Source organism: Elephantulus edwardii, unplaced genomic scaffold, assembly GCF_000299155.1.
Source record: "Elephantulus edwardii isolate Elephantulus edwardi_28Jun2011 unplaced genomic scaffold, EleEdw1.0 scaffold00047, whole genome shotgun sequence".
NCBI classification, from domain to species: Eukaryota; Metazoa; Chordata; class Mammalia; order Macroscelidea; family Macroscelididae; genus Elephantulus; species Elephantulus edwardii.
The window spans coordinates 10,735,790-10,760,072 of NW_006399797.1; the positions used below are offsets into that span (position 1 = coordinate 10,735,790).

A 24,283-nucleotide genomic window follows, 5' to 3' on the forward strand; every position below is an offset into this window, starting at 1 on the left:
ATAGTCTTCACTTTATTGGGTGTTGGTTTTCTCATGTTCTTCCTGAAGACCCTGGCTGAGTGGTAGCTACACATAAAGGTTGAGCAATGGGAGACTCTCTGACATGGTCTCCTCTTCACAACCAAGCACTGGGGGTACTCCACCGACTGCAGGTACAAGTCAAAAGTTGTGTTTTATTGCCTCCCAGGGGAAGGGAGCCAACAGAGTGGGTGTTGTTTAGCATCCAAAGCATCCTCCAGCTATTGAGTCTCTTAGGTAAATATCAGAAACACTAGAACTTTCGATCTGTAGCATTAATAGTCTTAATCCTTGGTAGTCATAATTTTCACACTAGGGGAATTTGGTGGCTTAGTGGTAAGGAGTTGTGCCGCCAACCCATAGGTACATGGTTCAGATCTACCAGCAGAAGAAGTATGAGCAGTCTCCTTTTGTATAATTTACTGCCTCTGAACACTTGCTGGAGAGTCAGCTGTGAGTCAGTTTTGCTTAACATTAGCTCTCTATTCTGTTTGAACTCAAAAGACAGGTTGAAAAATTAATTTTAAGGTATTTAAAATGAAGGAATATTATCTATCTGAAAAGCTTGCTGCAGAGGGTCAAGGACTGCAGCCTTCAATATGGATTGAGGCTCAATGTCAAGAAGACAAAGATTCTCACCACTGGACCAATTGGTAGCATCAGGATTGATGGTGAAGAGATTGAGATTGTTAACAACTTTAGTCTGCTTGGCTCCACGGTCAGCACTCTTGGCACCAGTAGCCAGGAAATCAAAAACATATTGCGATGGGAAAGTCTGTTGTTAGGGACCTCTCCAAAGTACTGAAGAGCAATGTAGTCACTCTGGAAACTAAGGTGCGTCTGGTGCAGGCTAGGGTCTTTGCAATCACTTGTTATGTATCAGAGAGTTGGACAATGACTAGGAAGGAGAGAAGAATTGATGCCTTTGAGCTATGGTTCTGGAGAAGAGTATTGAATGTGTACCATGGACTGCCAAGAAAATGAACAAATTCATCCTGGAGAGGGTTAAACCAGGCTGTTCCTTGGAGGCAAGGATTCTGGGGCTTTGTCTGACATACTTTGGACATGTTGTAAGGAGGGACCGGTCCTTGGAGAGGGACATCATGCTTGATAGGGTGGAGGGACAGCACAGGAGGGAATAACCCTCTATGAGGTGGATTAATTCAGTGACTGGGGTAATCGGGATGGGTGTGTCAGAGGCAGTGCGATTGGCACAGGATAGAGCAGGGTTTAGGGCTCTTGTACACAGGATCGCTATGAGTTGCAAGCAACTCGACGGCACATAACAACAACATCTATCTTTAGAACTGTTGTCATGCCTAGTTGCTAATCCGTAAACTTGAGCAGGGCAGAGATCATGAGGATGGTATGGAAGAGGGCAAGGTCCAGATCTCCTGTTCCTAGGATCACTATGAGGCATAGTCAATTTGATGGCAAAGAATAGCAACAACAGTAATCAGTAAACTTATGGTTGAATGTGGTTTTATTAGATGAGCACTTGCAGTTGGTCAAGAATGGTCTGCTAGTCATCGTAGCATAAAGTAGTCACTTAGAAATTTGTTGAGCAAATAAAATCTGTTCAGTAGAAATATTTGCATAATTGCAGTGTGTTATAAATGCTTGTCATAGCCCAAGGGTATCTGTCTGAGGATTTGTTGTTGTTCTTTTTGTCCATGCAACACACTGGCCCACATCTTAGTGAGAATGCTCTATGCTATATCCTAAGCAAAAGCATGCCGCTTGACTCTTTGAACCGCCTAAGCATACAAATAGTAGTTTGCACGCCACACAGAACTTTAAACAGAAGGAAAATTAAGTTTATGTTTCCTGAAATCCTAATCTGTAACTTGCTGAAAGTTGGAGAGAGGTGAGTTTCAACTTTGTGAAGAAAGTAAGAGCTGAGGGTTTTGTTTTATATTGGCTTTATCCTGAAATCTAGTTGGTAGTCATTAATTAAATTTAATAAAATATCTGTTTCCTTCAGAAGAAATCTCTGACAATAGTACATTTTAGAGCCTGGTTCTCTTTCCCAGCAGCCCACAGTGTTTTGAAGCTAGAACAAGGGAAGTACTTTTAAGTTGTAAAGTCTTGCAGGGTTGCAGCTAAGTGCTTTAGGCACTGCATTCTTGTTGCAGCCTCATGTTACAGTAATATTATGGAAAAAAGCTACAGGGAATTCTCATACATGCCTAACACATCCAGCTTTAATGTTCACATAGCTGAATCCATTCAACAAATGGGATCTGTAGGTCAGATGCAGTTTGCAAGCCTCTATTATTAAGCTGTTCTACTTTTACTATTAAGTAAAGGTTCCTTGTTAATATTATGAATGTGTGTGTTCTTTGCTTTCTCTGTAAATCTTTTGTTCCATTCTTTTTTTTTTTCCCTCTCTTTTTTGGCCTGACAAGAATGTTGGGGGAAGGACATCCCTATCCACAAATCAAGTGCTTTAAACAGCCCAGCCAGTGCTGAATGAAGGAAATCAGTCTCGATAACATCTTTGTGAAATGTATGCCTATGAACTCTGCATCACACAATACAAAGGAAATTGCCATTGTCCTGTGCAAGTTAGGTGGACAAAGCACATTTTAAAAAAAAAAAAAGCCAGCGCTGGTTGTCATGCAGATTCCTGTACAGCTAAAACCGGAACCTTGAAGGCCACAAAAATGGTAGAGTTTAAACTTACATGACAAACAGGCAAATCAGAGTGTGGATTTTACATTTAGAGTTCAAAAGGACGGATGGGCATGCATCAGAACGATCCCAATATCCTCACCCTGAGTGACACAAACCCTAACCAGTGAGCATTGCTGCTGCTCTTATCATCATTGTCATCACTGCTACCCTCACTTTGTGGTTGTTGTGTCATTGAGCCAGACTGACTCACAGTTGACACTCCCACCCCCTACAGCAGGTTTTCAGAGGATGTAAATTGTACAGGAGGTGATTGCACCTTTTTTACCCACAAAGCAGTTGGTGAATTAGAATCGTGTTCCTTTTGGCTTGGCAGCTGACTCCTTACTACTGGGCCACCAGAGCGCTCTTGTCCTCTCTTGTGCTATGAAATAATATTCATTAAATTCAGCACCTGTGCTCTGTACTTTGGCTGTACATTTAATCATCCCAACAACCCAATGAAGTGTTCATGTAATGCAAAACTTTGTTGCTTTTGTCATGTACCATAGAATCAGAACCAACTCATAGTTGACCCTCTGAAAAACTCTTAGCAAACCCCTTGGAATAACTAGTGGATTCAAACCACCCGCCTTTGGGTTGGCAGCACAGCTCCTTACCACTAGGCCACCAAAACCCCCTAATACAAAACCTTTAATCTAAATAACTACAAGGACTCATCACCTGTGCATACCTGGACCCAACCTGATCTCAGAAGTCTGTCTCTAAAGCCCTGTTGTTCCTCACTTCTTTTTTAAACTTCTTTCCCCCTGTAGGCAAAGGGAATGGAATTTTTAAACAGTTTGTTGATGTTACCTCCTAACACAAGATCAGCACTGACTGGATTGTAATGGGTTTTGTGGTTAGTTTGTTTGTATGTTTGTTTGTTTTTAAAAACTCTTCACAAAGTAAATTACACTCCTTAGGGGAGAATGTTTCCAAGGCCAGAGGCTACCTCTGTGAGACTCCAGAGCTGCTTCCATATCCTGGAAACAGCAACTGCAATCAAAGATAGCAAACATCCTTCCTTTATTAAAAATAAATAAATAAAAAGAAAATGACTACTACCGGCAGCAGTGCCTCAGAGGCCCTAAGATTAGAGATACCTACACAAATCTGGCAGGAAGCCCAGACATACCGAAACTTGTATTATCTAGAGCCAAGGATTTGAATAACGCTGCATCTACAGAGGGAAAGCATCCCCTTTCAATAGACAGCTCATTCATAGAGGAGGGACACTCCCCCGCTGAACTGACAGGGAGTCAAAAGAGCAGCATTAAACAAAGAGAGTAGTTATTCCTGGCAGCAGAAGGCTCCAAGCACACCCTCAGGTTCTGCTCTTCCTCTGTCTAACCCAGCAGAACTCCTGTGTACGCCTATTAAAAGTCAGGAGCCATCTCGGCAGCTTGCAGACTAGGAGCAGAAGCTCACATTGGTTATTTACTACTCAGCTCTGGAATTCCTTTAGGACATGGCCGATGAGTTTCATCTGGTCTTTAGGCAACCTGGTACATGCATTAGCTGACTGGCAGGCACAGCTACACCATTCAGTCCTCAGTGGGGCTTCTTGCTCTAACTGCTGTTTTCTGCACTAGTCCAGAAAAGCTGTGTGTAGCCAAGCCTTCAAGAGACAAACTAGCAGAAGAGTCTTACAATGTGCCAAACCTCAGTGTATTTGCTATTTTATAAGCCTCCCTCCTCTTGTATTTCTAGAAACTGACCGTTTCCTTGACCCTAGGGCAAATGTGACTCCCTGGACTTGGCATGGTAGCCCTTGTCAGACAAGGAAACTGTGTCATACCTAGAATCGCCATTGTTGTTATGTGCGGTTGAGTTGAAGCAACCCTGTGAACAACAGATCTAAACCCTGTCCTGTCCTGCACTGTCTTTGTCATGTCAGGTATACTTGACCCATTGCTGTAGTCACTGTGTCAGCCCATCTTGTTAAGGGTCTTCTGTTCTTTCTCTGAACTTAATCTTTCCTAGCATGATGTAATTTTCCAAGGAATACCTCCTTGTAACAACATGCCCAAAGTATCTGAGATTAAGCCATTCTTGCCTCTAAACAACACTGGCTACACTGTCTCCAAGACATACCAATTTGTTCTTTTCGCCATCTATGGGATAGTCTTCTCCAACACCAAACCTTAAAGTCATCAATCTGTTATACTCTCTCTGTGACTCTGTAGACATAGATGGAAACATATGTAAGGTTGTGGGGCAGGAAGGGGAATAGGATCCTGAACCCCAGTGATGGCACTGACTCCATAAATTAATCAACGAACCTTGGAGGTACATCATTTCCAGGCTTCTTGTTGTTTTCACTAAATAATATCCTTGCTACATCAGTTTGAGATTGATTTGTGTCTTGAAGCAGACCAAAACAAATTTTTGATTCCTGGGATCCTTGAGATTCATCAGAATTCGTTCTCTTCGTCTCTTTTAAATGGCTTCATTTCTGAAAACTGGAAAGCAGTTGCTATCAAGTTAATTCCAACTCATGTTTGTCACAGAAGAGCTGTGCCCCACTGAGTTTCCAACACCAGGTTTTTCAGAAGCAGAGCACCAGGCTTTTCTTGAGAGATCCCGTTAGATTGGCTCAAACCTCCAAACTTGCAACTAGAAGCCAAGGGTCTTAATCATTAGCACCATGCAAGAACCACTCCTAACTCCACTGATTGCCTGGAAACACAGAAATGCAAGATCATATTTAATGCACGTTGTCATGTTTTTAAAAGATATTCCTTTCCTTCCCCCTGCCCCTTTTGCATCTCTGAAAAAAAGCCATGCTCGTGTCAGAATCCATTGCTCACCATGGTATACCTCAGAGTACTGCCTGAAAGACCACTTTATTTTAAAGGTTTTAGAAAATCCTGAATCCAGATCTCCAGACATGGTGTCCAGGAATCTGCAGCTCTAACAGTACCCCAAGGAGGCGTGGTGAGCCACAGTTGAACACTTAGCTAATAACCAAAAATCTTCAGTCCGAACCTGCCCAGCACCTCTGCTCTCGTACAGGCCTAGGAAACACCATGGGACACTCTGCTCTGTGGCATAAGGTTGCTGTGAGACAATATCAACTCAGAGTTACCTAACAACAGCAGCAGAACCTTTTAGAGGAAGTGGGAAAAGTTTCCCCACTGCAGTTAGAGGAGAAAGATAATCTTCCAGGCAGTGAAGGGTTTAGGCATTCTTTGGAAATCCTTTTGTAAGTATTTCCTCTGTGTAGAAGACAGGGTGGGATGTGGGCTGAGGCAGGTGGGTGGGCAGTTTTCTTGTTTGTGAAGAATATCCGTGGGAATTTTCCACTAGCGGTGGGATCCACTAAGGGTTTATGAGCTTAGCTTCCCTGAGGTAGAAGCAAGAAATGGTCAGTGTTGATAGTTCTGACTCGTAATCGTGCCTTAATGTAAATATATGTAAATAGTGTGTGTGTGTGTGTGTGTGTGTGTGTGTGTGTGTGTGTGCGCGCGCGCGCAGCGCAGCCTTTAACTGGAGTGTTTTAAAGGACTTACTCTGTATGGGAATGTGTGTTTATATATATCATGAGTAAAATATAAGTGTCATGGGTGGTCACATTCCAAAGAAATGAACCCCAGCTAGTGATGCAGACACCAGAGAGGAAAGGGGATTAAAGCAAGAGAAGTGTAGATTCCTGGAGAAAATGCCACAAAGAAGAGGGGAGAGGTGTCTGATGACATAGATGGGTTTCACAACTGGTCTCGAATCTTGCGTGAAAAGCAAGCGTCTTTATGCCTCCTTCATTTTTATCATAAACAGTGCTATATCATATATGAGTTTATAAAACCACACAGGGACTATGTCCATATATTTCCAATTTCATAGATGCCATAGAATTTATAGCTAACACATGTAGCATAAACAAACATTAGAGCAAGTAATAAACAAGGGAGAAACGGACAAAACCTCAGACCAGTTCATTACCATTTATCAGACATTTTAGCCTTCACAGATTTTCCCCTGTAGAGTTTTCTGAAGAAATTTGAAAAACAGAAGTAAGAAAGAAAAGTTTAGAAAAGTGTGTATGTAGAGAGAAGATTTGCTGGATGGAATTCCTATTTTTATAAAAATAAAACAAGCCAGATCCTGTATTTCTACTCTATCTTGGGCTTGACAAGGAAAAAAAGTTTTTCAGATCAAAGCTATTATTATAAAAATAGTTTTATAATGATGGTTTGAGCTTTGTAGTAAAAGCATGTTTAAAAATCTTTAAAGATCTTTTAAAATTGTTGTATTAAAATGTCCTTTTTTCCCAATTTGGTTATTTTCTCCTCAATGACATTACAGTCTCAGTAAACTCAATTTTTATTATTAAAAATATACTATTTTTATAGATGAGAAAAAGAAGCTTGGACATAGCACTGATTTTCCATAAAGGGAAAAATTAAAGCACAAAATAAGTTGACTAATTATCTAAATTCTGTTTAGTTCAGTATGGAATGGAATGGACAAATGATGTAGATCTAGTAATCAGGGTTGAAGTTGTGACTTCACTATAAACCAGCTTTGTAATCTTCTGCAATTCATTTGCCATCTTTAAAACCAAAACCAAGCCCACTGAATTGACTAGAACACATAGGCAACCCTATGAACAGTGGATCTGAACGCTACCTGTGCCGTCTTCATAGTCTCTCATATACTTATTGCAGTCTTTTTTGAGCCTCAGTCCATCTTGTTGAGAGTTTTCAGGTCCTTTGCTGACCTTCCACCCTTCCAAGCATGAAGTCATTTCCCAAGGACTACCCCTCGCTAACAATTGGACAGAGCTGTCCAATGGGTTTCCAAGGCCATGTATCTTTATAGAACCTAACTGCCTTATCTTTCTCACACATAGTGTCTGGTGGGTTCAAACCACCAAACTTGAAGTTAGCAGGTAAGCTTTTTAATCACTAAGTGGCCTCATGGTAAGAAGTTGGACTGCCAACCCAAATGCAGGCAGTTTGAATCCACCAGCTGCCCTAAGGCAGTCTCCTCCCACGTGATTTACAGTCTCTGAAAACCCACTGGAGAGTCACCTAGGAGTTGGTTCTGACTCAAGGACACACAACAACAGCATGTCATCAAAACAGCTTCTGCCAGTTGTAGGATTCAGATGTTTCATGTCTAAATCTCAACAGCAATACTTCCTTCAGATTAAATATTGAGGGCTTAATAAAACCAGTGTCCTCAAAATCTCCCATTAAGGCAAAAGAGCTTTAGTGGGCAAGGCTGTCAACCCACAGTCCGGTTGTTTGAATCATCCATGAGATGCTCCTTGGAAGAAAGATGAGCAATCTTGTCCCTTGCGGTTTACAGTCTCTGAAGACCTGCTGGAGGGTCAGCTATGAGTTGGGACTACACAACAACAATTAAGTCAATGAATTCAATAAGACAGCACCTATGAAATCACTTTATAAAATATGCATTGCTATGCAAGAGAGGAAGACCCTCAGTGAAACAGATTGATTCAGGGACTGGGGAATTGGGGGTAGGTGAGTCAGAGATAAGATTGATACATAATATCAATATAAGATGAAGACTAAAAATATTCTTTGTGACTAAAGAATATTTGATTTGGTGATTATGAGCATGAAGCCAATTTCAACGAGACATTTCTGGAATATTCTGAACAAAGATAGGTAGTTTTTTAAGATAACAAGACATCAACTCAAGAACCTTTAATTTTAGAAATATTTAGTTGAGTTTGGTAGCTAAGAGGTTGCCTGATATTCACTTCAATTTGAAGCAAGATAGACTTGAAGTAAACTCAGTGAAGTATTTGGTTTACTGAAGAAGGAATGGAGATATTAAGATTTCTGAGTGAAGGGACAGTAGTTCAGGGAACACCTAGAAGGAAGATCTAGGTAGACAATATCCTCTGGAAAGACTGGAGTTCCAGGAACATTCTAAACTGAGACTGTGGAAACATAAGAACTTTTACAATGGTTTGAAAAGTTTAAGAATATAAGCTAGTGTTCAGGAATAGTTAACTATACTCAGATTAAATATTAGGCTTCCTCCAAGGAAAACAATTTAGCTGCTAAAGTCAATCTTGAAACTAGTGCCAAGAAAATAGTGCTAAATTAGGGTACTAGGAGAGATATGACTCAGTCAAGTATCGCAGAGCTCTCAACCCATAAACTATCCCTTTGTAGTCCTTGAGAACATGAGAGAGTACAAATAAATTTACTGACTCTTCCCTTAAGGAAAGGAAATGCTTAAAATCATGATTCAGCTCAGTAAAAGCAGTTTCCTCAGTATTATAGCTGCTGGGAAATACTGGCTACTCAAATCATTTTATAAAACTATTTTTAAATGTTTTTGTCTAAAGCCAGGACAAATGTTCTTAGAAATATAGAAATTCTCTACATGTTGGTTCTAAATCTCCCCAGTTAAAATGAAAGTAATTAGAATGGTTTTAAAACTCATTTTCTTTCTAGCATAAGCATATTGGCAAGCATGCAAGAAAAGGCTTAACACGGTACATATAAAGTTGTATATGTAAAATTTAAAGCCCAGCCCAATCTAACATAACCACTACCCAACTAATGGGCCATTTATGGAGTTATAAATCTTAAATACATCTTCAAAAATGTTAAGGTGTATTTAAAATGTATATCTTAAATAGCTCAACAAGTTGAGTCAGCACATTGATGGTAACAATGGATTTGCTAGATAGAGATCATGAAAAAAGCACAGAATAGGGCACAGTTTTACAATAAGGCACAATTCATGAGTCCCTATGAGTTAGTTATAGCTGACTCAATGACACTCAATAGCAACAGCAAATAAATGAAGCCCCTGATCCTGAAGCAGTTTACATATGGGGATGCTAACTGAAAGGTCATCAGTTTGACTCCATCACCGTCTTACGGGGGAAATGATGAGCAGTTTTTGGCCTATAAAGATTAGATCTCTGAAACCTGATGAAGGATCACCATGAATTGGAATTGACTGGACAATAGTGAGTTTTCAGAGCATCACTAGAAAAATCAGAATGTTCATGATGGTTGATCTAACATCCTTTTCATTGATACCTCATTTTCATCTAATATTCTCTCTGGTAAAAGTTGATGTTAGCTGAAAGTTTGAACTTTGAACACAGAGTCTGCTGATTTTTGTGCTGTTTCCTTTGGTCTTATTAACCATGTATATTCATGCACTTTGCTATCATTGTGCATAGTTATAGAAAGAGGTAGGAGAAGGAGATATGTAAATAGAATAAGTAATTTGAGTCACTTAAGTATTTAGCATTTTGTTTCAGAAACTTGTAGGATATAAAAGGAAATAGGACCAAAACAGATTAACTCTTTTTCTATGAAGGAACATTAAACTCACGATTTTTGCTTGGTTTCTTTATGTAAGGGTGAGGATTTTTTGCCCTCAAGTCTCAGAGAAATCATAAAAATTTAGATGAAAAGTTGGCTCTGGAGAAAGACCACGTATGGCTTCTCCCACCTGTGTGTGACTGCACCTCTAAATGTTTTATGTTCCCCAAAGCACAGTCATCTTCCATAAACTAAAAAAAAGAAAAACTCCTGACGCCCTGCTGTAACTCAGAACACTGGAGTTTCCCTTTGAAAATAGTGCTGGTTTCGCCATCACTGCCCTCTTTTAACGGCATCCTTTCATTGTCACATTTTACTCCCTCAAGATTTAACTTTCCAAAAGGAGGCTAAAGAACATTTCTTTCTGACTTGTATTCCCATGTGAAGGAGAGAGATAGTATTTTCCCTCTATATTGTCTTAAGAGTTTTATCTTCTGCTTTTCTTTTCTGTGAACTTACCTCCATTTCCTGCTTAGAGAAAATCATCTCTTGTTTTCCTTATAATTCTTTTTCTCTGTTATTTGATGATTGTGCCAACCCAAGGCAGGACGTTTGAATTCACCAGACACTCGAGGAAGAAAGATGAGCAGTCTCCTCCAGTGATGTTTACAGCCTCTGAAAGCCCACTGGAGGGCCAGCAATGAGTTGGTTCTGACTCAATGGCAATGAAGGAGGAGAAGCCTCTTTAGTACCTTCAGATTACAATGGAGGAGTGGCAATTAATCCAAAATTACACTGAGTGCTCTGATATCTAACTCCCAACTTGTTCCTCTTTCTTGAAGGCAAAAAGCATTTCGTACTCCTTTTGTAAATGCCCTACCTGGCGTATCGTTGTGTACTGTTAAGTCAGAACTGACCCAACAGTGGGTTTTCAGAGGCAATAAATGGCATGGGAAGAAATTGGTCATCTTTCTCCTGCAGGGCAGAGGGTGCATTTGAACCACGTGGCCTTTGAGTTGTCAGAGCAGCTGTTTACCACTAAGCCACCAGATAAAACAACAAGTAACTTCATCAAGTCAGAAAAGAGTTCTCCATTGATCTTTTCCTCAATTTAAAAGTGTCTGAAAAGCACCCTGAGATCTTTCCTCCTAATGGGTGTTGTGGCTTGTTGTAGTGCATATTTGGGCTGATGTCCATAAACACAGATTGAGCAATTGAAGATTTCTGATGGCCTGATGAGTAAGCTCTCAGATGCAAACCAAAAAAAAAGGATATTGGTTTCAACCCACCAGCCACTTTGCAGAAGAAAAGACCTGGCAATCTGCTCTCCTCATCTAGAAAGCTCTCTGGGACAGTTCAACTCTGTCACTTGGTGGCACCTAAAAGCAGAGCAGTCTGTAAACGTCCTATCATTCTCACCAGACAAAATGAGGCCATCAGCAGGGAGGGCACTTTGGTATAATAATCCAGTAAATACTTTTAGAATGATGCTTACTTTGTTTGGTCTTTTGTGTTAAAGTCTAAGATTGAGAACCAAGTCCAGTAGAAAATACAGAACACCTCCCCTTCCCCCTAAGACCAAGCAGAAATTCTGGAGATATTGCCAAAACTCCCCATAGATTTATCACTTCTTATGAGACTTTGTACAGAGAACTACAAAATCTCCTTTGAACTATAAGGGCCAGATGTTACTGTCAAATTGTAACCATCCGTGGCTACATGTGTACACATTTCACACAGTCATCTCTAAGTGTCCGCAGAAGGAAAAAGGATGGAAGTTATGACCCAATCCAGGCTTCCACTCAGCTGGGGGAAAATCACCACTGACTAGTCCTGGTAGGGGAGTTCCTGGGTGGTGCAAATGCTTAATGCCTCTGGCTGCAAGCCCAAAGCCTGCAAGTTTAAGTCTTCCTTGAGCTGCCATAGAAGAAGGGCTGGTGATCCACTTCCAAAAGTCAGCCAGTGAAAATGCTACGGAGCACGGTTCTACTCCAACACACTTGGGGAGTCACCAAAAGTCAGAATGCACTAAACAGAAAAGGAGAACAATGGTAGACGGTCGCTCATCGTTGCTAAGGCCTCCATCACTAGAAGGCAAGGCTCATTTCAATATACAGCCCAAGGAAAATAGTTAGTGCAATAAGGATAGGATTTGAATAATTCTAAAAGCAACGTGTGGGGGTCTGGTGGCCTAGTGGCAAGAAGCTGTGCTGTAGTCCCAAAGGTATGAGGTTCAAATCCACCAGCTGCTCCAGGGGAGAAGGATGAGCAGTCTCCTCCCTTGTCATTAACTGCCTCAAAAACTTGCCAGAGGGTCAGCTATGGGTCAGCTCCAACTCCATGGTACACAACAATAAGAACAAAAGGAATTTATTCTGCAGTCAATTACAATTCATCATGATCCCATGTATGACAGAGCAAACTCCACCTCACAAAAATCATTGGATTATCAGAAGTAGACTGCAGGTGTTTTCTTCCAAGAGACCTCTGGGTGGTCTCAAACTTGCAGCTTTTTTGTTAGTACTTTGCAGCTGAGCCTGATTGCCATATTGTAGCATCAACATTTTACCTGAAATAAGTTCCTCAAACTTAAGGCATACCATATTCATATTTAATAACCAAAATGCATCCCTTCACCACCACCACAAACCCCAAAATTCACTACCACCAAGGCAGTTCCAATTCTTAACCATCCTATAAGACAGCGAGGAGCTGTCCTGCAGGTTTTTCTGAGGCTATAAATCTTCACAGGAGCAGATTGCCTCGTCTTTCTCCTGGGAGCAGCTGGTGGGTTTGAACTGTCAACTGAGAAATTCCAGGGGATGAAAAGCAAATTTCTCAGCACACAAGCGAAAGTGACTCTTGGTGAATGATTGTATACAGTGAAAAATGTCATCGTGTGAAACTTTAGACCACTTAGGATGAAGGGTGAAAAACCACAAGGCAGAAAGAGCCCATCTGTCTGTACATCACAATGCAAAGTTGATGCTGGCCTACATGGTTCATAGGGGTGTTTGGTGGATTCATGTAGATTCTGGAGAGTGAGTTCTGTGGAACCTGAACTGTGTCTGCTTACTCAGTTTGTTCAATATATTTTACTAAACTTAATAATCCATTTTCTCTAGATGGCATTTGAGGAAGTTGAGCAATGTTGTACCACCTAGGCAATTACCACTCAAAGGGGAAAAAGTAGAACTGAGGTGACATAGAATAAGTGACCTTTTTATTTGAAATGTTATCCATTTAGCCAGGGATAAAGTCATGGATTGATTCAGAGTGAAGGTAAAATAGATTGTATTGATGTGGACAGAAGTATAATTGTAACCCCTTTTGCTTCTAGAATGAAGAATGTTAACCATGAAGAGCTATTTGAAATGTAAACCTCCCTATCATTTTAGCAAATAATGTTTATATGATGCAATAGTTAACTTACAAGACAAAATAACTGATCAAAAACAGTAAGGTATTATTTTATGCTAGTTACAGAAAATAGAATTCTCATTTAGTTTTTGTGTCTACCTTTTCCTATGATGCTATGAGGCGGGAATTGCCCTATGTAAAAAACGTGTGCTAGGAAGTAGAAGCATCTGCAGATCAATCTGCTCAGCACGAAGTATGACTTTTTGTATGATTATCAGCCTTTACATTATACCTCCTTTAAAAACAAAATTATGTTGGCACACTTAATTCAATCCTCTTTTCATATAGGCTTAAATAAGTGCTAAATAAATTGTCAATGTCTAGGACCTTTGTCATGAAGGATTTCCTTTCAATGCCTACTAGAAGCATGGCTTAGCAGTCTTAAGTATCAGCTTTAAAACACCTAGACTCTCTGGAACCGCAGGCCCAGTTCCCAGGAGGGGTAGGGAACTCCTTAATTACTCTGATGTAAATGGAGTGGCAGACCATTTCCTACTAAAGAATTTCTACAGAATATTAAAAACCAGAATACCCTTTGGAACCTAAGAATTCCACAATTTTCCCCTTTCCATTTGGAGACATACTGCTTTGGTGGTAGATCTCAGAAGCTTGAAAATTTGTTCATTTCCTTTTATATACTGTGCACTCCTGTGAGTCTGAATCAACTCAACAGCAATGGGGTGAGTTGTTTTGGAAATTCTTAGCATACTGTGTCCTAAAAGATGTATATGGACTTTAGTGATGTTTATTTAAGTGCTGTAAATTCCATTTGAATTCCTTAAACTAGTATAAGGGCTAGACTACAGAGAAGTACACATGAATGTCTATACAGGTGGAGATACCCCATCTTAATCTTTTTATGATCCATTTAACTGGTGGATTCTTTCTGTTCTATGCCTAGTTTTCTTTAACATTATATTGACCCAAACATTTCTACAAAATTCATCATGGTGGTTATAGTCATTTTGTTCTTGGGAGAAGCTGATCTTTCACCCATTATGTTTTAAATGTTTAGATGCCACAATGGAACTTTGTTGTTATTGTTGATTGCTGTCAACAACACTATGAACTAAAGACCAGAAGCCTTTCTGTAACTATCATTCATAGTTTCCAGAGGCATGTTGTTTAGGAAGTAAATGCCATGGAATGAGATACTTTTTAATCACAGGCATTATAGAAAGTATAGCAATCTTGTACCATAATGAACTCAATATCTCAGTGTATTGAGAGATTTGCCAAGAAAAGTGACTAAATTATGCACTCATTGTGTGCATAGACCAAAATGGAAGCATCAGTATTGGCTAAATATATATACAACTAGGATCTATACTTTTGAAAGGGACTATCCCAGACCCTCCACAATTGATAGTTAGGGAAGACGCTTCTAGTGGGCAGGAGAGCTAGACCTTTAGGCCTGACTCTAGTCTGGTGGGGTTTATTTCTCATCAGCATGCAAAGGATCTGAGCCAATCTGCTGAGGAAGCCACAGTGTCTCTTCCTGTGGGCGTGTGGGGAGTTATGCAAGGTTTCATAGATGACAGCAAACAGAGGCCCAATATTGTACTTTCTTCTGATTTGGATCAGGGTTTGACTCTTTAAAAAAAAAAATGAAAGAAAGAAACAGAACCGGTTTCTTCAGACCATTCATTGTTCCAGTGACTAAGAGAATCTGAAGACCTGGTTGTTGTCACTTTAGAAACTGGTTTGGGAGAAGCTATTTCAATGCCTTCTGCTTTGGTTTCCCTTTGAGAAAGTGGAAATAACAAGTCCTGTGCCCCTCGGACCACAGTGAGGCAGATGTTGCAATAAACAGAAAAGGCTTTAGCTTCCATATGGAAAATGTATTTACAAAATACTATGTTAACCAAAGTGTATGAAAATATACTGATAATCACATTGAAGATATTTATGCTTAGTTGATGTAATGCAGCTTCTACTTAAAACTAGTGTTCAGCCATGTCTTCAGTAGTGCAAACTAAGAGTTAAGTGATAAGGGTTTCTCAGTTTCTGAGGATCAACACTTAGTTCTAAACTCAGAGGTACTTCAAAGAGGGTAAGAGACTCAGTTTGTTTGGTGTCCAAAAAGATCTCCAGACAGCAGCTTTGGGGTTTGTGGTTTTCATTGTGTTGGGTTTTTTTTCTTTTCCCATTTTTTTTTTTTTTTTTTATGAATGGCTGTAGTATTATGCTCCGGTCTGCATTTCCTACCAAAACCATTCATAAAAATAAAACAAAATAACAACAATTAAAAAACACACACATAAAACTTTCTTGATACAGTCTGGAGCCATTGGGTGCCAGAGGCTGGGAAAACATCCCAGTGGCCCTCACCCCAACCAGCATTGAAAGCATTCAAGGGCCTGTTTGTTTGGTGGTCTGAAAAGTATGAAGAGCTGTGTGGAAGGGCAGCTGGTAGAAGTTCTGTGACACAGACTAGGCCGCGTGCCAGGACTGGCAGCATTTCAGACATTGTCTTTCCCTCATTGAAGTGTCAGGACCTAATTCATGGAAAATTGGGTGAGCTGGCAGCCCTTTCAGAGGGTTTCATTGAACCGCAGCGTGCAGGAGTCACATGAATGTGGGATCCCCAGCCAAAAAAAAAAAAAAAAAGGAGGGGGATTTCTGAGTAGTTAGAACAGCTAGCTTACAAGAACGTTTGTAGATTTGAAACGGTTTGGGAGTAAACATGTGTACAGGTGTAATCGGCAGGAAGAAAGACGAGGGCGAAATGAATACTCTCTGAGCACACTCTCTCGAGTCCTAAGAGGCAAGCAGTCTTAATCTTCCTTGGTTTGATTCCACCTGGAGAAGACATCATCTCACAATTGGGGCTTTTATGATGTCATCTCTGCTGTGATTTAAAGTGAAAAGGAAGAACTTAAATTTTTTTTTCCCCATTGAACAAAAACTTCTTGCCTTTTTATTTTTACTTTGTTCATGTTGGGGGAAAATGAAAAAATAAAGCAAGTTCTTTAGAATGTTTTCTAAAACATATTCAGTATATCAATAATAACGTACCACACTATCCCAGAAATTTTGAGGAGAAAGTACACTAAACCGGAAGTCCACTCCTCCATAACAGAAGGAAGTTACCCAATGGCTGTTCCCTAGGAAAACTGTAGCAATTGGATTCCTTTCATTTATACATGAAAGCATATCACTATCAACATCAAAGTAGATCATTTGTACTCACATATATCAGTGATGCGTAGTAGATAGGATAAGTAAGGCTTATATTCAAACATGAGCGTTTGGAAAAGGAAGTAATCCATCAAATAGCCTGGGCTTCAAACCCACCTTTTACAATATCAAAGAAAAGCGCAAATGCTTTCCTCCTACTCTAATTATTGGAAAATAAATTAGTCTGGGTAGAAAAAGTTATCTCAGATGTTTCACTCAAAAGAAGGAAAGTTTTGCTCTGAACGTATAATTGAAAAAATACTTCTAGAACAGAATATTCTGCAAATAAAACCACCAGGAGTGTGGTAAAGCTCCCCATGGAACAGGAGGAAAGAATAGAAAATCATCTATCTGAAAAGGAACACATATACAGAACATACAAAAAACTCTTACGCTCTAATAATAAAAACGCAAATAGTCCACTTTTTCATTTTAATATGTATTTGTCATGAAAATGGATATACAAATAACCCATAAGCATACGCAGCCGTCCTCAGCATCATAGTCATTTTACACTAGAAACCAAGCAACTGGCCACCGAGTCCCTTTCAGCTCAGAGCAACCTCATGTGCTGCAGAGAAGAACTGCTCTAAAGTTCTCAAGGCTGTGACTTTTCAAAAGCAAGTTTCTCAACATTTTTTTCCCCATCCCAGACTTCTCTGGATAGGTTCAAACTGCCGACGTTTTGGTTTAGTAATCGAGCACTTAGCCATTTCTATCTCCCAAAGACCCTTCATTAGCTCTTGGGGAGATGCAAATTGGAACCACAGTGGTGACATAACGCTTCACACCCACAAAGACAGCTATAATCAAAAAGACAGATAATAACTAACACTGGCATGTACGTGGAGAAACTGAAATCCTCACACATTGCTGGTGGGGATTTAAAATGGTGCAGCTGCTTTGCAAAGCAGTCTGGCAGTTCCTTAAAAGTTAAACGTAGAGTTACCATATGCCCCAGAAATTCCACTCCAAGGTATATACCGAATAGAAATGAAAACATATGTCCACACTGAAGCTTGTGTGTGGATGCTCAGAAGAGCACTATTCCTAATAGCCAAAAGATGGAAATATCCCCTACATCCATCAACAGATAAAATGTGGAGTATCCATACAATAGATTGTTATTTGATTATTAAAAGTTATGCGGTAGAGATGCTTGCTGATGTGGATGAACCTTGAAAGCAGTCTGATAAATAAAAGGAGTCAAGCTTAAAAGATTATATGTTGTATGGTTGTATTTCCATGTTGTATGATTTTATTTACATGAAATGTCATGAGTAGGCAATTCTGTAGATACAGAAAATACATTATGGATCAGTTCGAGTTTAGGGGAATGCTGAATCGGAATATGGGGAGAAGAAGGAAGTCTGGAATACCAGTAGTATTTTAGGGTGGATACAATTCCACAAAAATTAGATTGTTGTGATGTTGTTGTTATGTGCCATCGAGTTGCTTGCGACTCATGGCGACCCTATGTACGACATCCCTAAACTCTGCTCTGTCCTGTGCCAATCGCACCGTCTCCAACACACCCATCCCAATTACCCCAGTCACTGAATCAATCCACCTCATAGGGGGCCTTCCCCTTCTGCTCTGTCCGTCCACCATCCCAAGCATGATGTCCCTCTCCAAGGACTTGTTCCTCCTTGCAACATGTCCAAAGTATGTTAGATGGAGCCTCAGAATCTTTGCCTCCAAGGAGCATCCCGGTTTGACCCTTTCCAGGATGAATCTGTTTTCCTAGCAGTCGATGATACCCTCAATACTCTTCTCCAGCACCACAGTTCAAAGGCATCAATTCTCCTGCTATCCTCCTTAGTCATTGTCCAACTCTCTGATGCATAACAAGTGATAGCAAAGACCATGGCCTGTATCAGATGCACCTTAGTCTCCAAAGAGACACCATTGGTCTTCAGTACTTTGGAGAGGTCCCTAACAGCAGACTTTCCCATGGCACCGTGTCTTCTAATTTCCTGGCTGCTGGTGCCGAGAGTGTTGACTGTGGAGCCAAGCAAACTGAAGCTGTGAACAATCTCAATCTCTTTACCATCCATCCTGATGCTGCCAATTGGTCCAGTGGTGAGAATCTTTGTCTTCTTGACATTGAGCCTCAAGCCATATTGGAGCCTGCAGTCCTTGATCCTCTGCAGCAAGCGCTTCAGTTCCTCCTCAGTTTCAGCAAGCAGGGTTGTGTCATCTGCATATCGCAGATTGTTGATAGGTCTTGTGATAGTTATGCAATTTTCTGAATATACTAGAAGAATGATCTCAATTTTAGACTTTAAATCACTACATGGGAGACTATACAACTTATCCCCATAAAGTTGGTTGTTTTAAATTAAAAAAGCAAAGTATTAACAACTTGGGCACTTTCAGTCCTCAACTCAAAACTAAGGGAATCAAATAGCAAGTTGAATTTGGTATCACTGGCATGTATACCAGATTTTAACTGGGAAATTTTTTTTAAAATGTTTTAATCTAAGTAACCTGAATTGTATTTCCTTAACCTGTGGAGATCATGAATAAGCATACTGCAACCTTGTATAAGCCATTTGAACCTTGATATTTTTTCCTTTACATTAAGGACAATTACATACATTCACTACATAAATGCTTGATTTCTTCATTATGTATGCTTCCTTTAAAAATGTTAACATTTTTTTTTTTTTTTCGTTTTTTTCCCTAGCCACAGCAAATGGTTCCGAAGAAGCCTGCTCAGGTAAGTGATGGTCGTTATGATGCTTATTTTTCCTCTCAATTAATACAGAAAGTAAAGTTAAAAAAAATGAGAAAAGTTAGGGAGGGTAGGGGATTATGGGTTCAAATTAAAGTATTAAGGGAGCTCTGGTGGCTTAGTGGCAAGAAGCTGTGCTACAATCCCAACGGTATGCAGTTCAAATCCACCAGATGCTCTGCTGGAGAAGGGACAATCTCCTCCTGTGCCAGTCAGATTAGATTCAATAGTACACAACGGGGGGGGGGGGGGATGTCTTAATTAAGGTTTTTTTTCTTCCTAGTTTTAAAAATGTCAGTATTGCCACAAACTTGAAAATTTGTTTTATTCTTCAAAGTCAAGAATACATAGTGCTAAGATCGCATCATTAAAGAGCCTATGACTTAAATGTCTTAAATGTAAAATATATCAAAGATTCTTTTTTAAAAAATAAAGCAATTATCTTTTAATGCTTCATATGTAAAAGAGAAATATGTAACCTTATGACATCTTTTACTGATTCTTTAGCATCAAATGTTGTCCTTCCCACCTGACTACTCATATTCCATTGACTTGATACTACTTAGGAGCTGCAAGAAAGTTCATGATTTATGTATAGGAACTGTTCTGCTTATTGACTCAATCCAAATCTTAAGAACTCTGGAAAAGTTGTGCGAATTTTATAGATTAATGGAATCTTAAGAGTCGTTAAAATGACTGAACAACAGCCTTTAAAGTCATTTTGTCCTTTTTGTTGTTAACCATACTGAGTTGGGACCAACCCAATTACTGACCCTCCATTGGATTTTCAGAGACAGTGACACCTTAGGCAATAATATCAAAATTATAAACCAAATTTACTTTCTTTGTTCCATATGTCTGATGTTTCTTCTCCAAACTATAATCAGTAGTATACTACCACTGTTGACTTACATCAAGTCAATTGAGACTCTTAGTGTCCCTGAATGACAGAGGGTTTCAAAAGCTGTAATCTTTACCAGAACAGACAATGCCTACATCTTTCTTCTGTAGTGGCTGGTGGTTTGAACTACTGACCTTTTGTTTAGTCACCAGGGCTCTATAATCTGTATGTAAACAAAGAAAATCCATATCTACTATTGTCACAACTTATTGTTATCCACACAGTCAAATGCCTTTGCATAGTCAATGAAACACAGATAGACATTCCTTTGGCACTCTACGTTCAGCCAGGATTCATCTACAATTGGCAATAATATCCCAACCTCTTCTAAACCCAGCCTGAATTTCTGGTAGTTCTCTAACAATGTACTGTTCAAGTCTTTTCTGGATAATCTTTAGCAGGATTTTGCTAGTGTGTGATATTAGTGATATTGTTCAATATGGCTAACTTTGAGGAAAATGGGAATCTCAGAACACTTGATCTTGCTTATACAAAACCTATACTTGGACCAGGAAGCAGTCCTCAAAAGAGAGCAAGGAAACACTGCATGGTTCCAAAATCAGGAAAGGAGTGTGTCAGGAATTCATCCTGTCCCCTTACCTTTTCAATCTGTATGCAGAATATGTCATTCGGGAAACAGGGCTTTATGAGAAGGAGTGTGGCATCAAAATTAGGTGAAGACTTATTAACAACATATGGTATGCAGATGACACATCCTTGCTTGTTGAAACTGAAGAATACCTGAAGCACTTGCAGAAGTTCAAGGACTATAAGTCTTCAATATGGATTGAAGCTTAACATCAAGAAGATAAAGATTCTCACGACTGGGCCAATTGGCAGTACCTTATTAGATGAAGAAGAGATTGAGGTTGTTAGCACTTATAGCTTGCCTTGGATCCAAAATCAACACTCTTAACACCAGCAGTCAGGAAATGAAAAGACAAATTGCATTGGGAAAATCTGCTGTCATGGACCTCTCCAGAGTGCTGAAGAACAGTGATGTCAGTCAAGATATGAAAGTGTACCTAGTCCAAGCCATGGTCTTCTAAATTACTTTTTTTATGCTTCAGAGAAGTGGACAATAAATAAGGATGACAGAAGAAGAATAGATGCTTTCGAGCTATAGTACTGGAGAAGAGTCTTGAACTGTCATGGACTGTCAAGAAAACAAATCAGTCTGTCTTGGAGAGGGTGAAACAAGTCTCTCCTTGGAGGCTAGGATTTTGAAGCTCCACTTCATTTACTTTGGGCACATGGCCAGGAGAGATTGGTCTTTAGAGGACATCATGCTTGGAAAGGTGGAGGGACAGCGCAGGAGAGTAAGACCCGAGATGAGATGGATCAATACAGTATCTGGGGCAGTTGGCGTTGGTGTGTCAGAATTAGACTGGCTCAGGCAAGGGAAAGATTCAGAGCTGCTGTACATAGAGTCGCTATGCATTGCAGGCAACTCAACCAATAACATACTATGACAGGTTTGGAAGCAGGAGTGCTTCCTGAACAAGATGCCTCTGGAAACTGTGAACCTTGATAAATGTCAATCGTTGTAGAGGGGCTTCAGGCCTTTTGTTCATAGGGTTGCTATGATCAACAACAACTCAAGTCAGTTCTGGCCCATAGCAACCTTCCACCTGGTTTTTGTACTGCAGTTACTTTTTTCTCCCAAGGAGTGTCCAATAGACTCAAACCATCAACCTTTTGGCTGTCAGCCTGACAAATTATGAACTGCATTACCACAGCTCTTTAAACTGTACATAGTAATGGAGAAATCATATTCTTGAGAAAGTATGTCTCAGAGAAAAGATAACCAAAGAATAATTGAATCTCAGTTGCTATGTCGGTGAGCTCTTACAATAGAGTTTAAGAATGACCTACTGTTCTCTCTCTTTTTAGCTTAATGGACACACAGACAATCTAGGACTTGTGCAGAACCTGTTAACATGAATTCTTAACAAGTATCAGGAGTTACTACATCTTTTTTAGCTCTTTTACGTTAAAAAAATTTAATATTAAAGCTTTTTCATAATTTAAAATACCCATAGAATAATTTTCCCTGCAAGACTTTAAAAATTACCCTATACCCTATTCTTATAGAACAGTGTTACCTTGCCTAAGGAAGACCCTCCTGGGAGATTGTGTGTCTCATTAAAAATGCTGCTTGGAAGAGAGTTGAAGCTTATATATATTTGTTAGGACTCAGAGGGAAATGTATTAATTACAGTTCTACTTTAAGTGGAATAAAACCAAAGATACCATTAAAAAAAAAAAGCATGCTCTCAAAAGCCAGAAGTGGATGGAAAGATGAGGAGCTAAGTAAGTACACAGTGTTTGCAGGCAATAGTAAGCAAGACAAAACACAGATAGATTTATCCTTACATCCATCTTCAGTTGGTTAAAAATCAAGAGAAAGCAAACCTGTCTATCCATTTGTGCCTAAGAAAACTGTAACATCACTTTAGCATCATAAATGGAAAACTGTACATTAAAAACCTCATATGATCTATTAAAACGTGCATTCAGTTCCTGATCTTAATGGTGCAGAGAAGACAAGCGGAACAAAAGCAGCATGGTCACTGCATTCTGAAAAACACGTTAAGATGTCTTCAGCGTACACACACTGCTTGAACTACACCAGAGGTGCCAGAATCAGCCCATGGAAGCCAGTTGTGATCATATCCTTCACCCAGTTCCACATTCAGTGATGACCAGTAGCATAAAATAGCCCACTGTGGGAGTGTTTACACGATGGATATCAGCACAAACAACAAGCAGGTCTTTTTCCCCTTAGAGAGCAAATTGGTAAACATTTACTTACATACCAAGGATCCCAAACTCCAGAAAGTCTGATTATTTCATCTAGGGTAGAGCCCTAAGCATCAGTATCTTTTAAAGTCCCTTTCCAAGTGATTCTTATGTGCAGCCAGAGGTGAAGGACTACTGCTAAGCAAATAATCACTGACTATATAAATAATCACTGTGTATAGGAGACCCAGAGGGGTTTAGATAAAAGAATATAATGTCATGAATTGTTGAGGGGATCCTTCCTGAAACTTCGGGGTTTTGATTGTTGTTGCATTGCCAAAGGGAACATGGAAGCATAGAGGGAAAACAATGGAGGACATTCTAGATGAGGTGAATAAGTAGATAATAGAAGAAAGATAATAAATAGATCATAGGTGGAGACAGTGCATGTGGCAGGAATAGATTGCAAACTAGACAGAGATCCACCAAGAAATGCTACAAGTACAATCTTAGGAATATACTTTTTTTCCTTCCCATGAAACTCAGATCGGTCATAGAAACAGCAAGCAGGATCTTCACTGATCCCTGCTTGAGCTTTCCTTTTAAAGATGAGGGGACTCCAGACTCAGAATTAGCAACAAGAACATGAGCTCATTGGGCTTCCAAGTCTGTGTTGTCTATGGCTGTGGTAATGATATATATAAACATGACTACATAGAAGTTCATGGAGAACAATGTAAATTTTGCACCACATTCAAGAGAATTTCATTCTTTTCCACTTGTTTCTTTGAACATGCCCTTCCAGATGACTTTCTCACTTTGGCAGTCTGCAATAACACACACTCTTAACCTTTCTTCATCAACAGTATCTTGAGAGCTTACATACTGTTTTGAGGTAGAAATTTTAGTACCATTAAGTAAGTATCTAAAGCAAAGAATCAAGCAATGTGTTAGAATACCCATGTTTTTCATTCTGATTCCATTGCAGAGCTAACCTCTTCGAGGCCCTGTTTACCTGTCTGTGACATAGGAAAACAATACCTCTCCCTTTACTCCCTCTAACAATATAATTCATAATTTTATAAATTCCAGGGAGTATTATTATGTCAGGGAGCTCTGGTGGTGTAGTATGTAGAGAATTGCACTACTAACCCAAAGGCCAAGCTTCTCGGGTGGTTCCAGTCCACCAGCCACTCGGAAGGTGAAAGATGTGTGATTTACAGCCATAGAAAACCAATAGAAAGCCAGTTAAGACATTGACTCAACAGCAGAGAGAGTATTATGTCTGACTTATTTCTGGCTACCAGCTTTTTCATTTTCAGACCTTTATGCTTTCAAAAATTC

General features: G+C 39.7%; 1 protein-coding gene across 1 annotated transcript in view; it reads left to right on the plus strand.

The window, feature by feature from the left end:
* Nucleotides 1-24,283, plus strand: part of HMGA2 (high mobility group AT-hook 2) — a 177,588-nt gene that overhangs the window by 140,012 nt on the left and 13,293 nt on the right. The window contains exon 4 of the mRNA XM_006886063.1: nucleotides 19,249-19,281. Within this exon, the coding sequence (XP_006886125.1) occupies nucleotides 19,249-19,281 (33 nt within the window). The remainder of the gene's footprint in view (nucleotides 1-19,248; nucleotides 19,282-24,283) is intronic.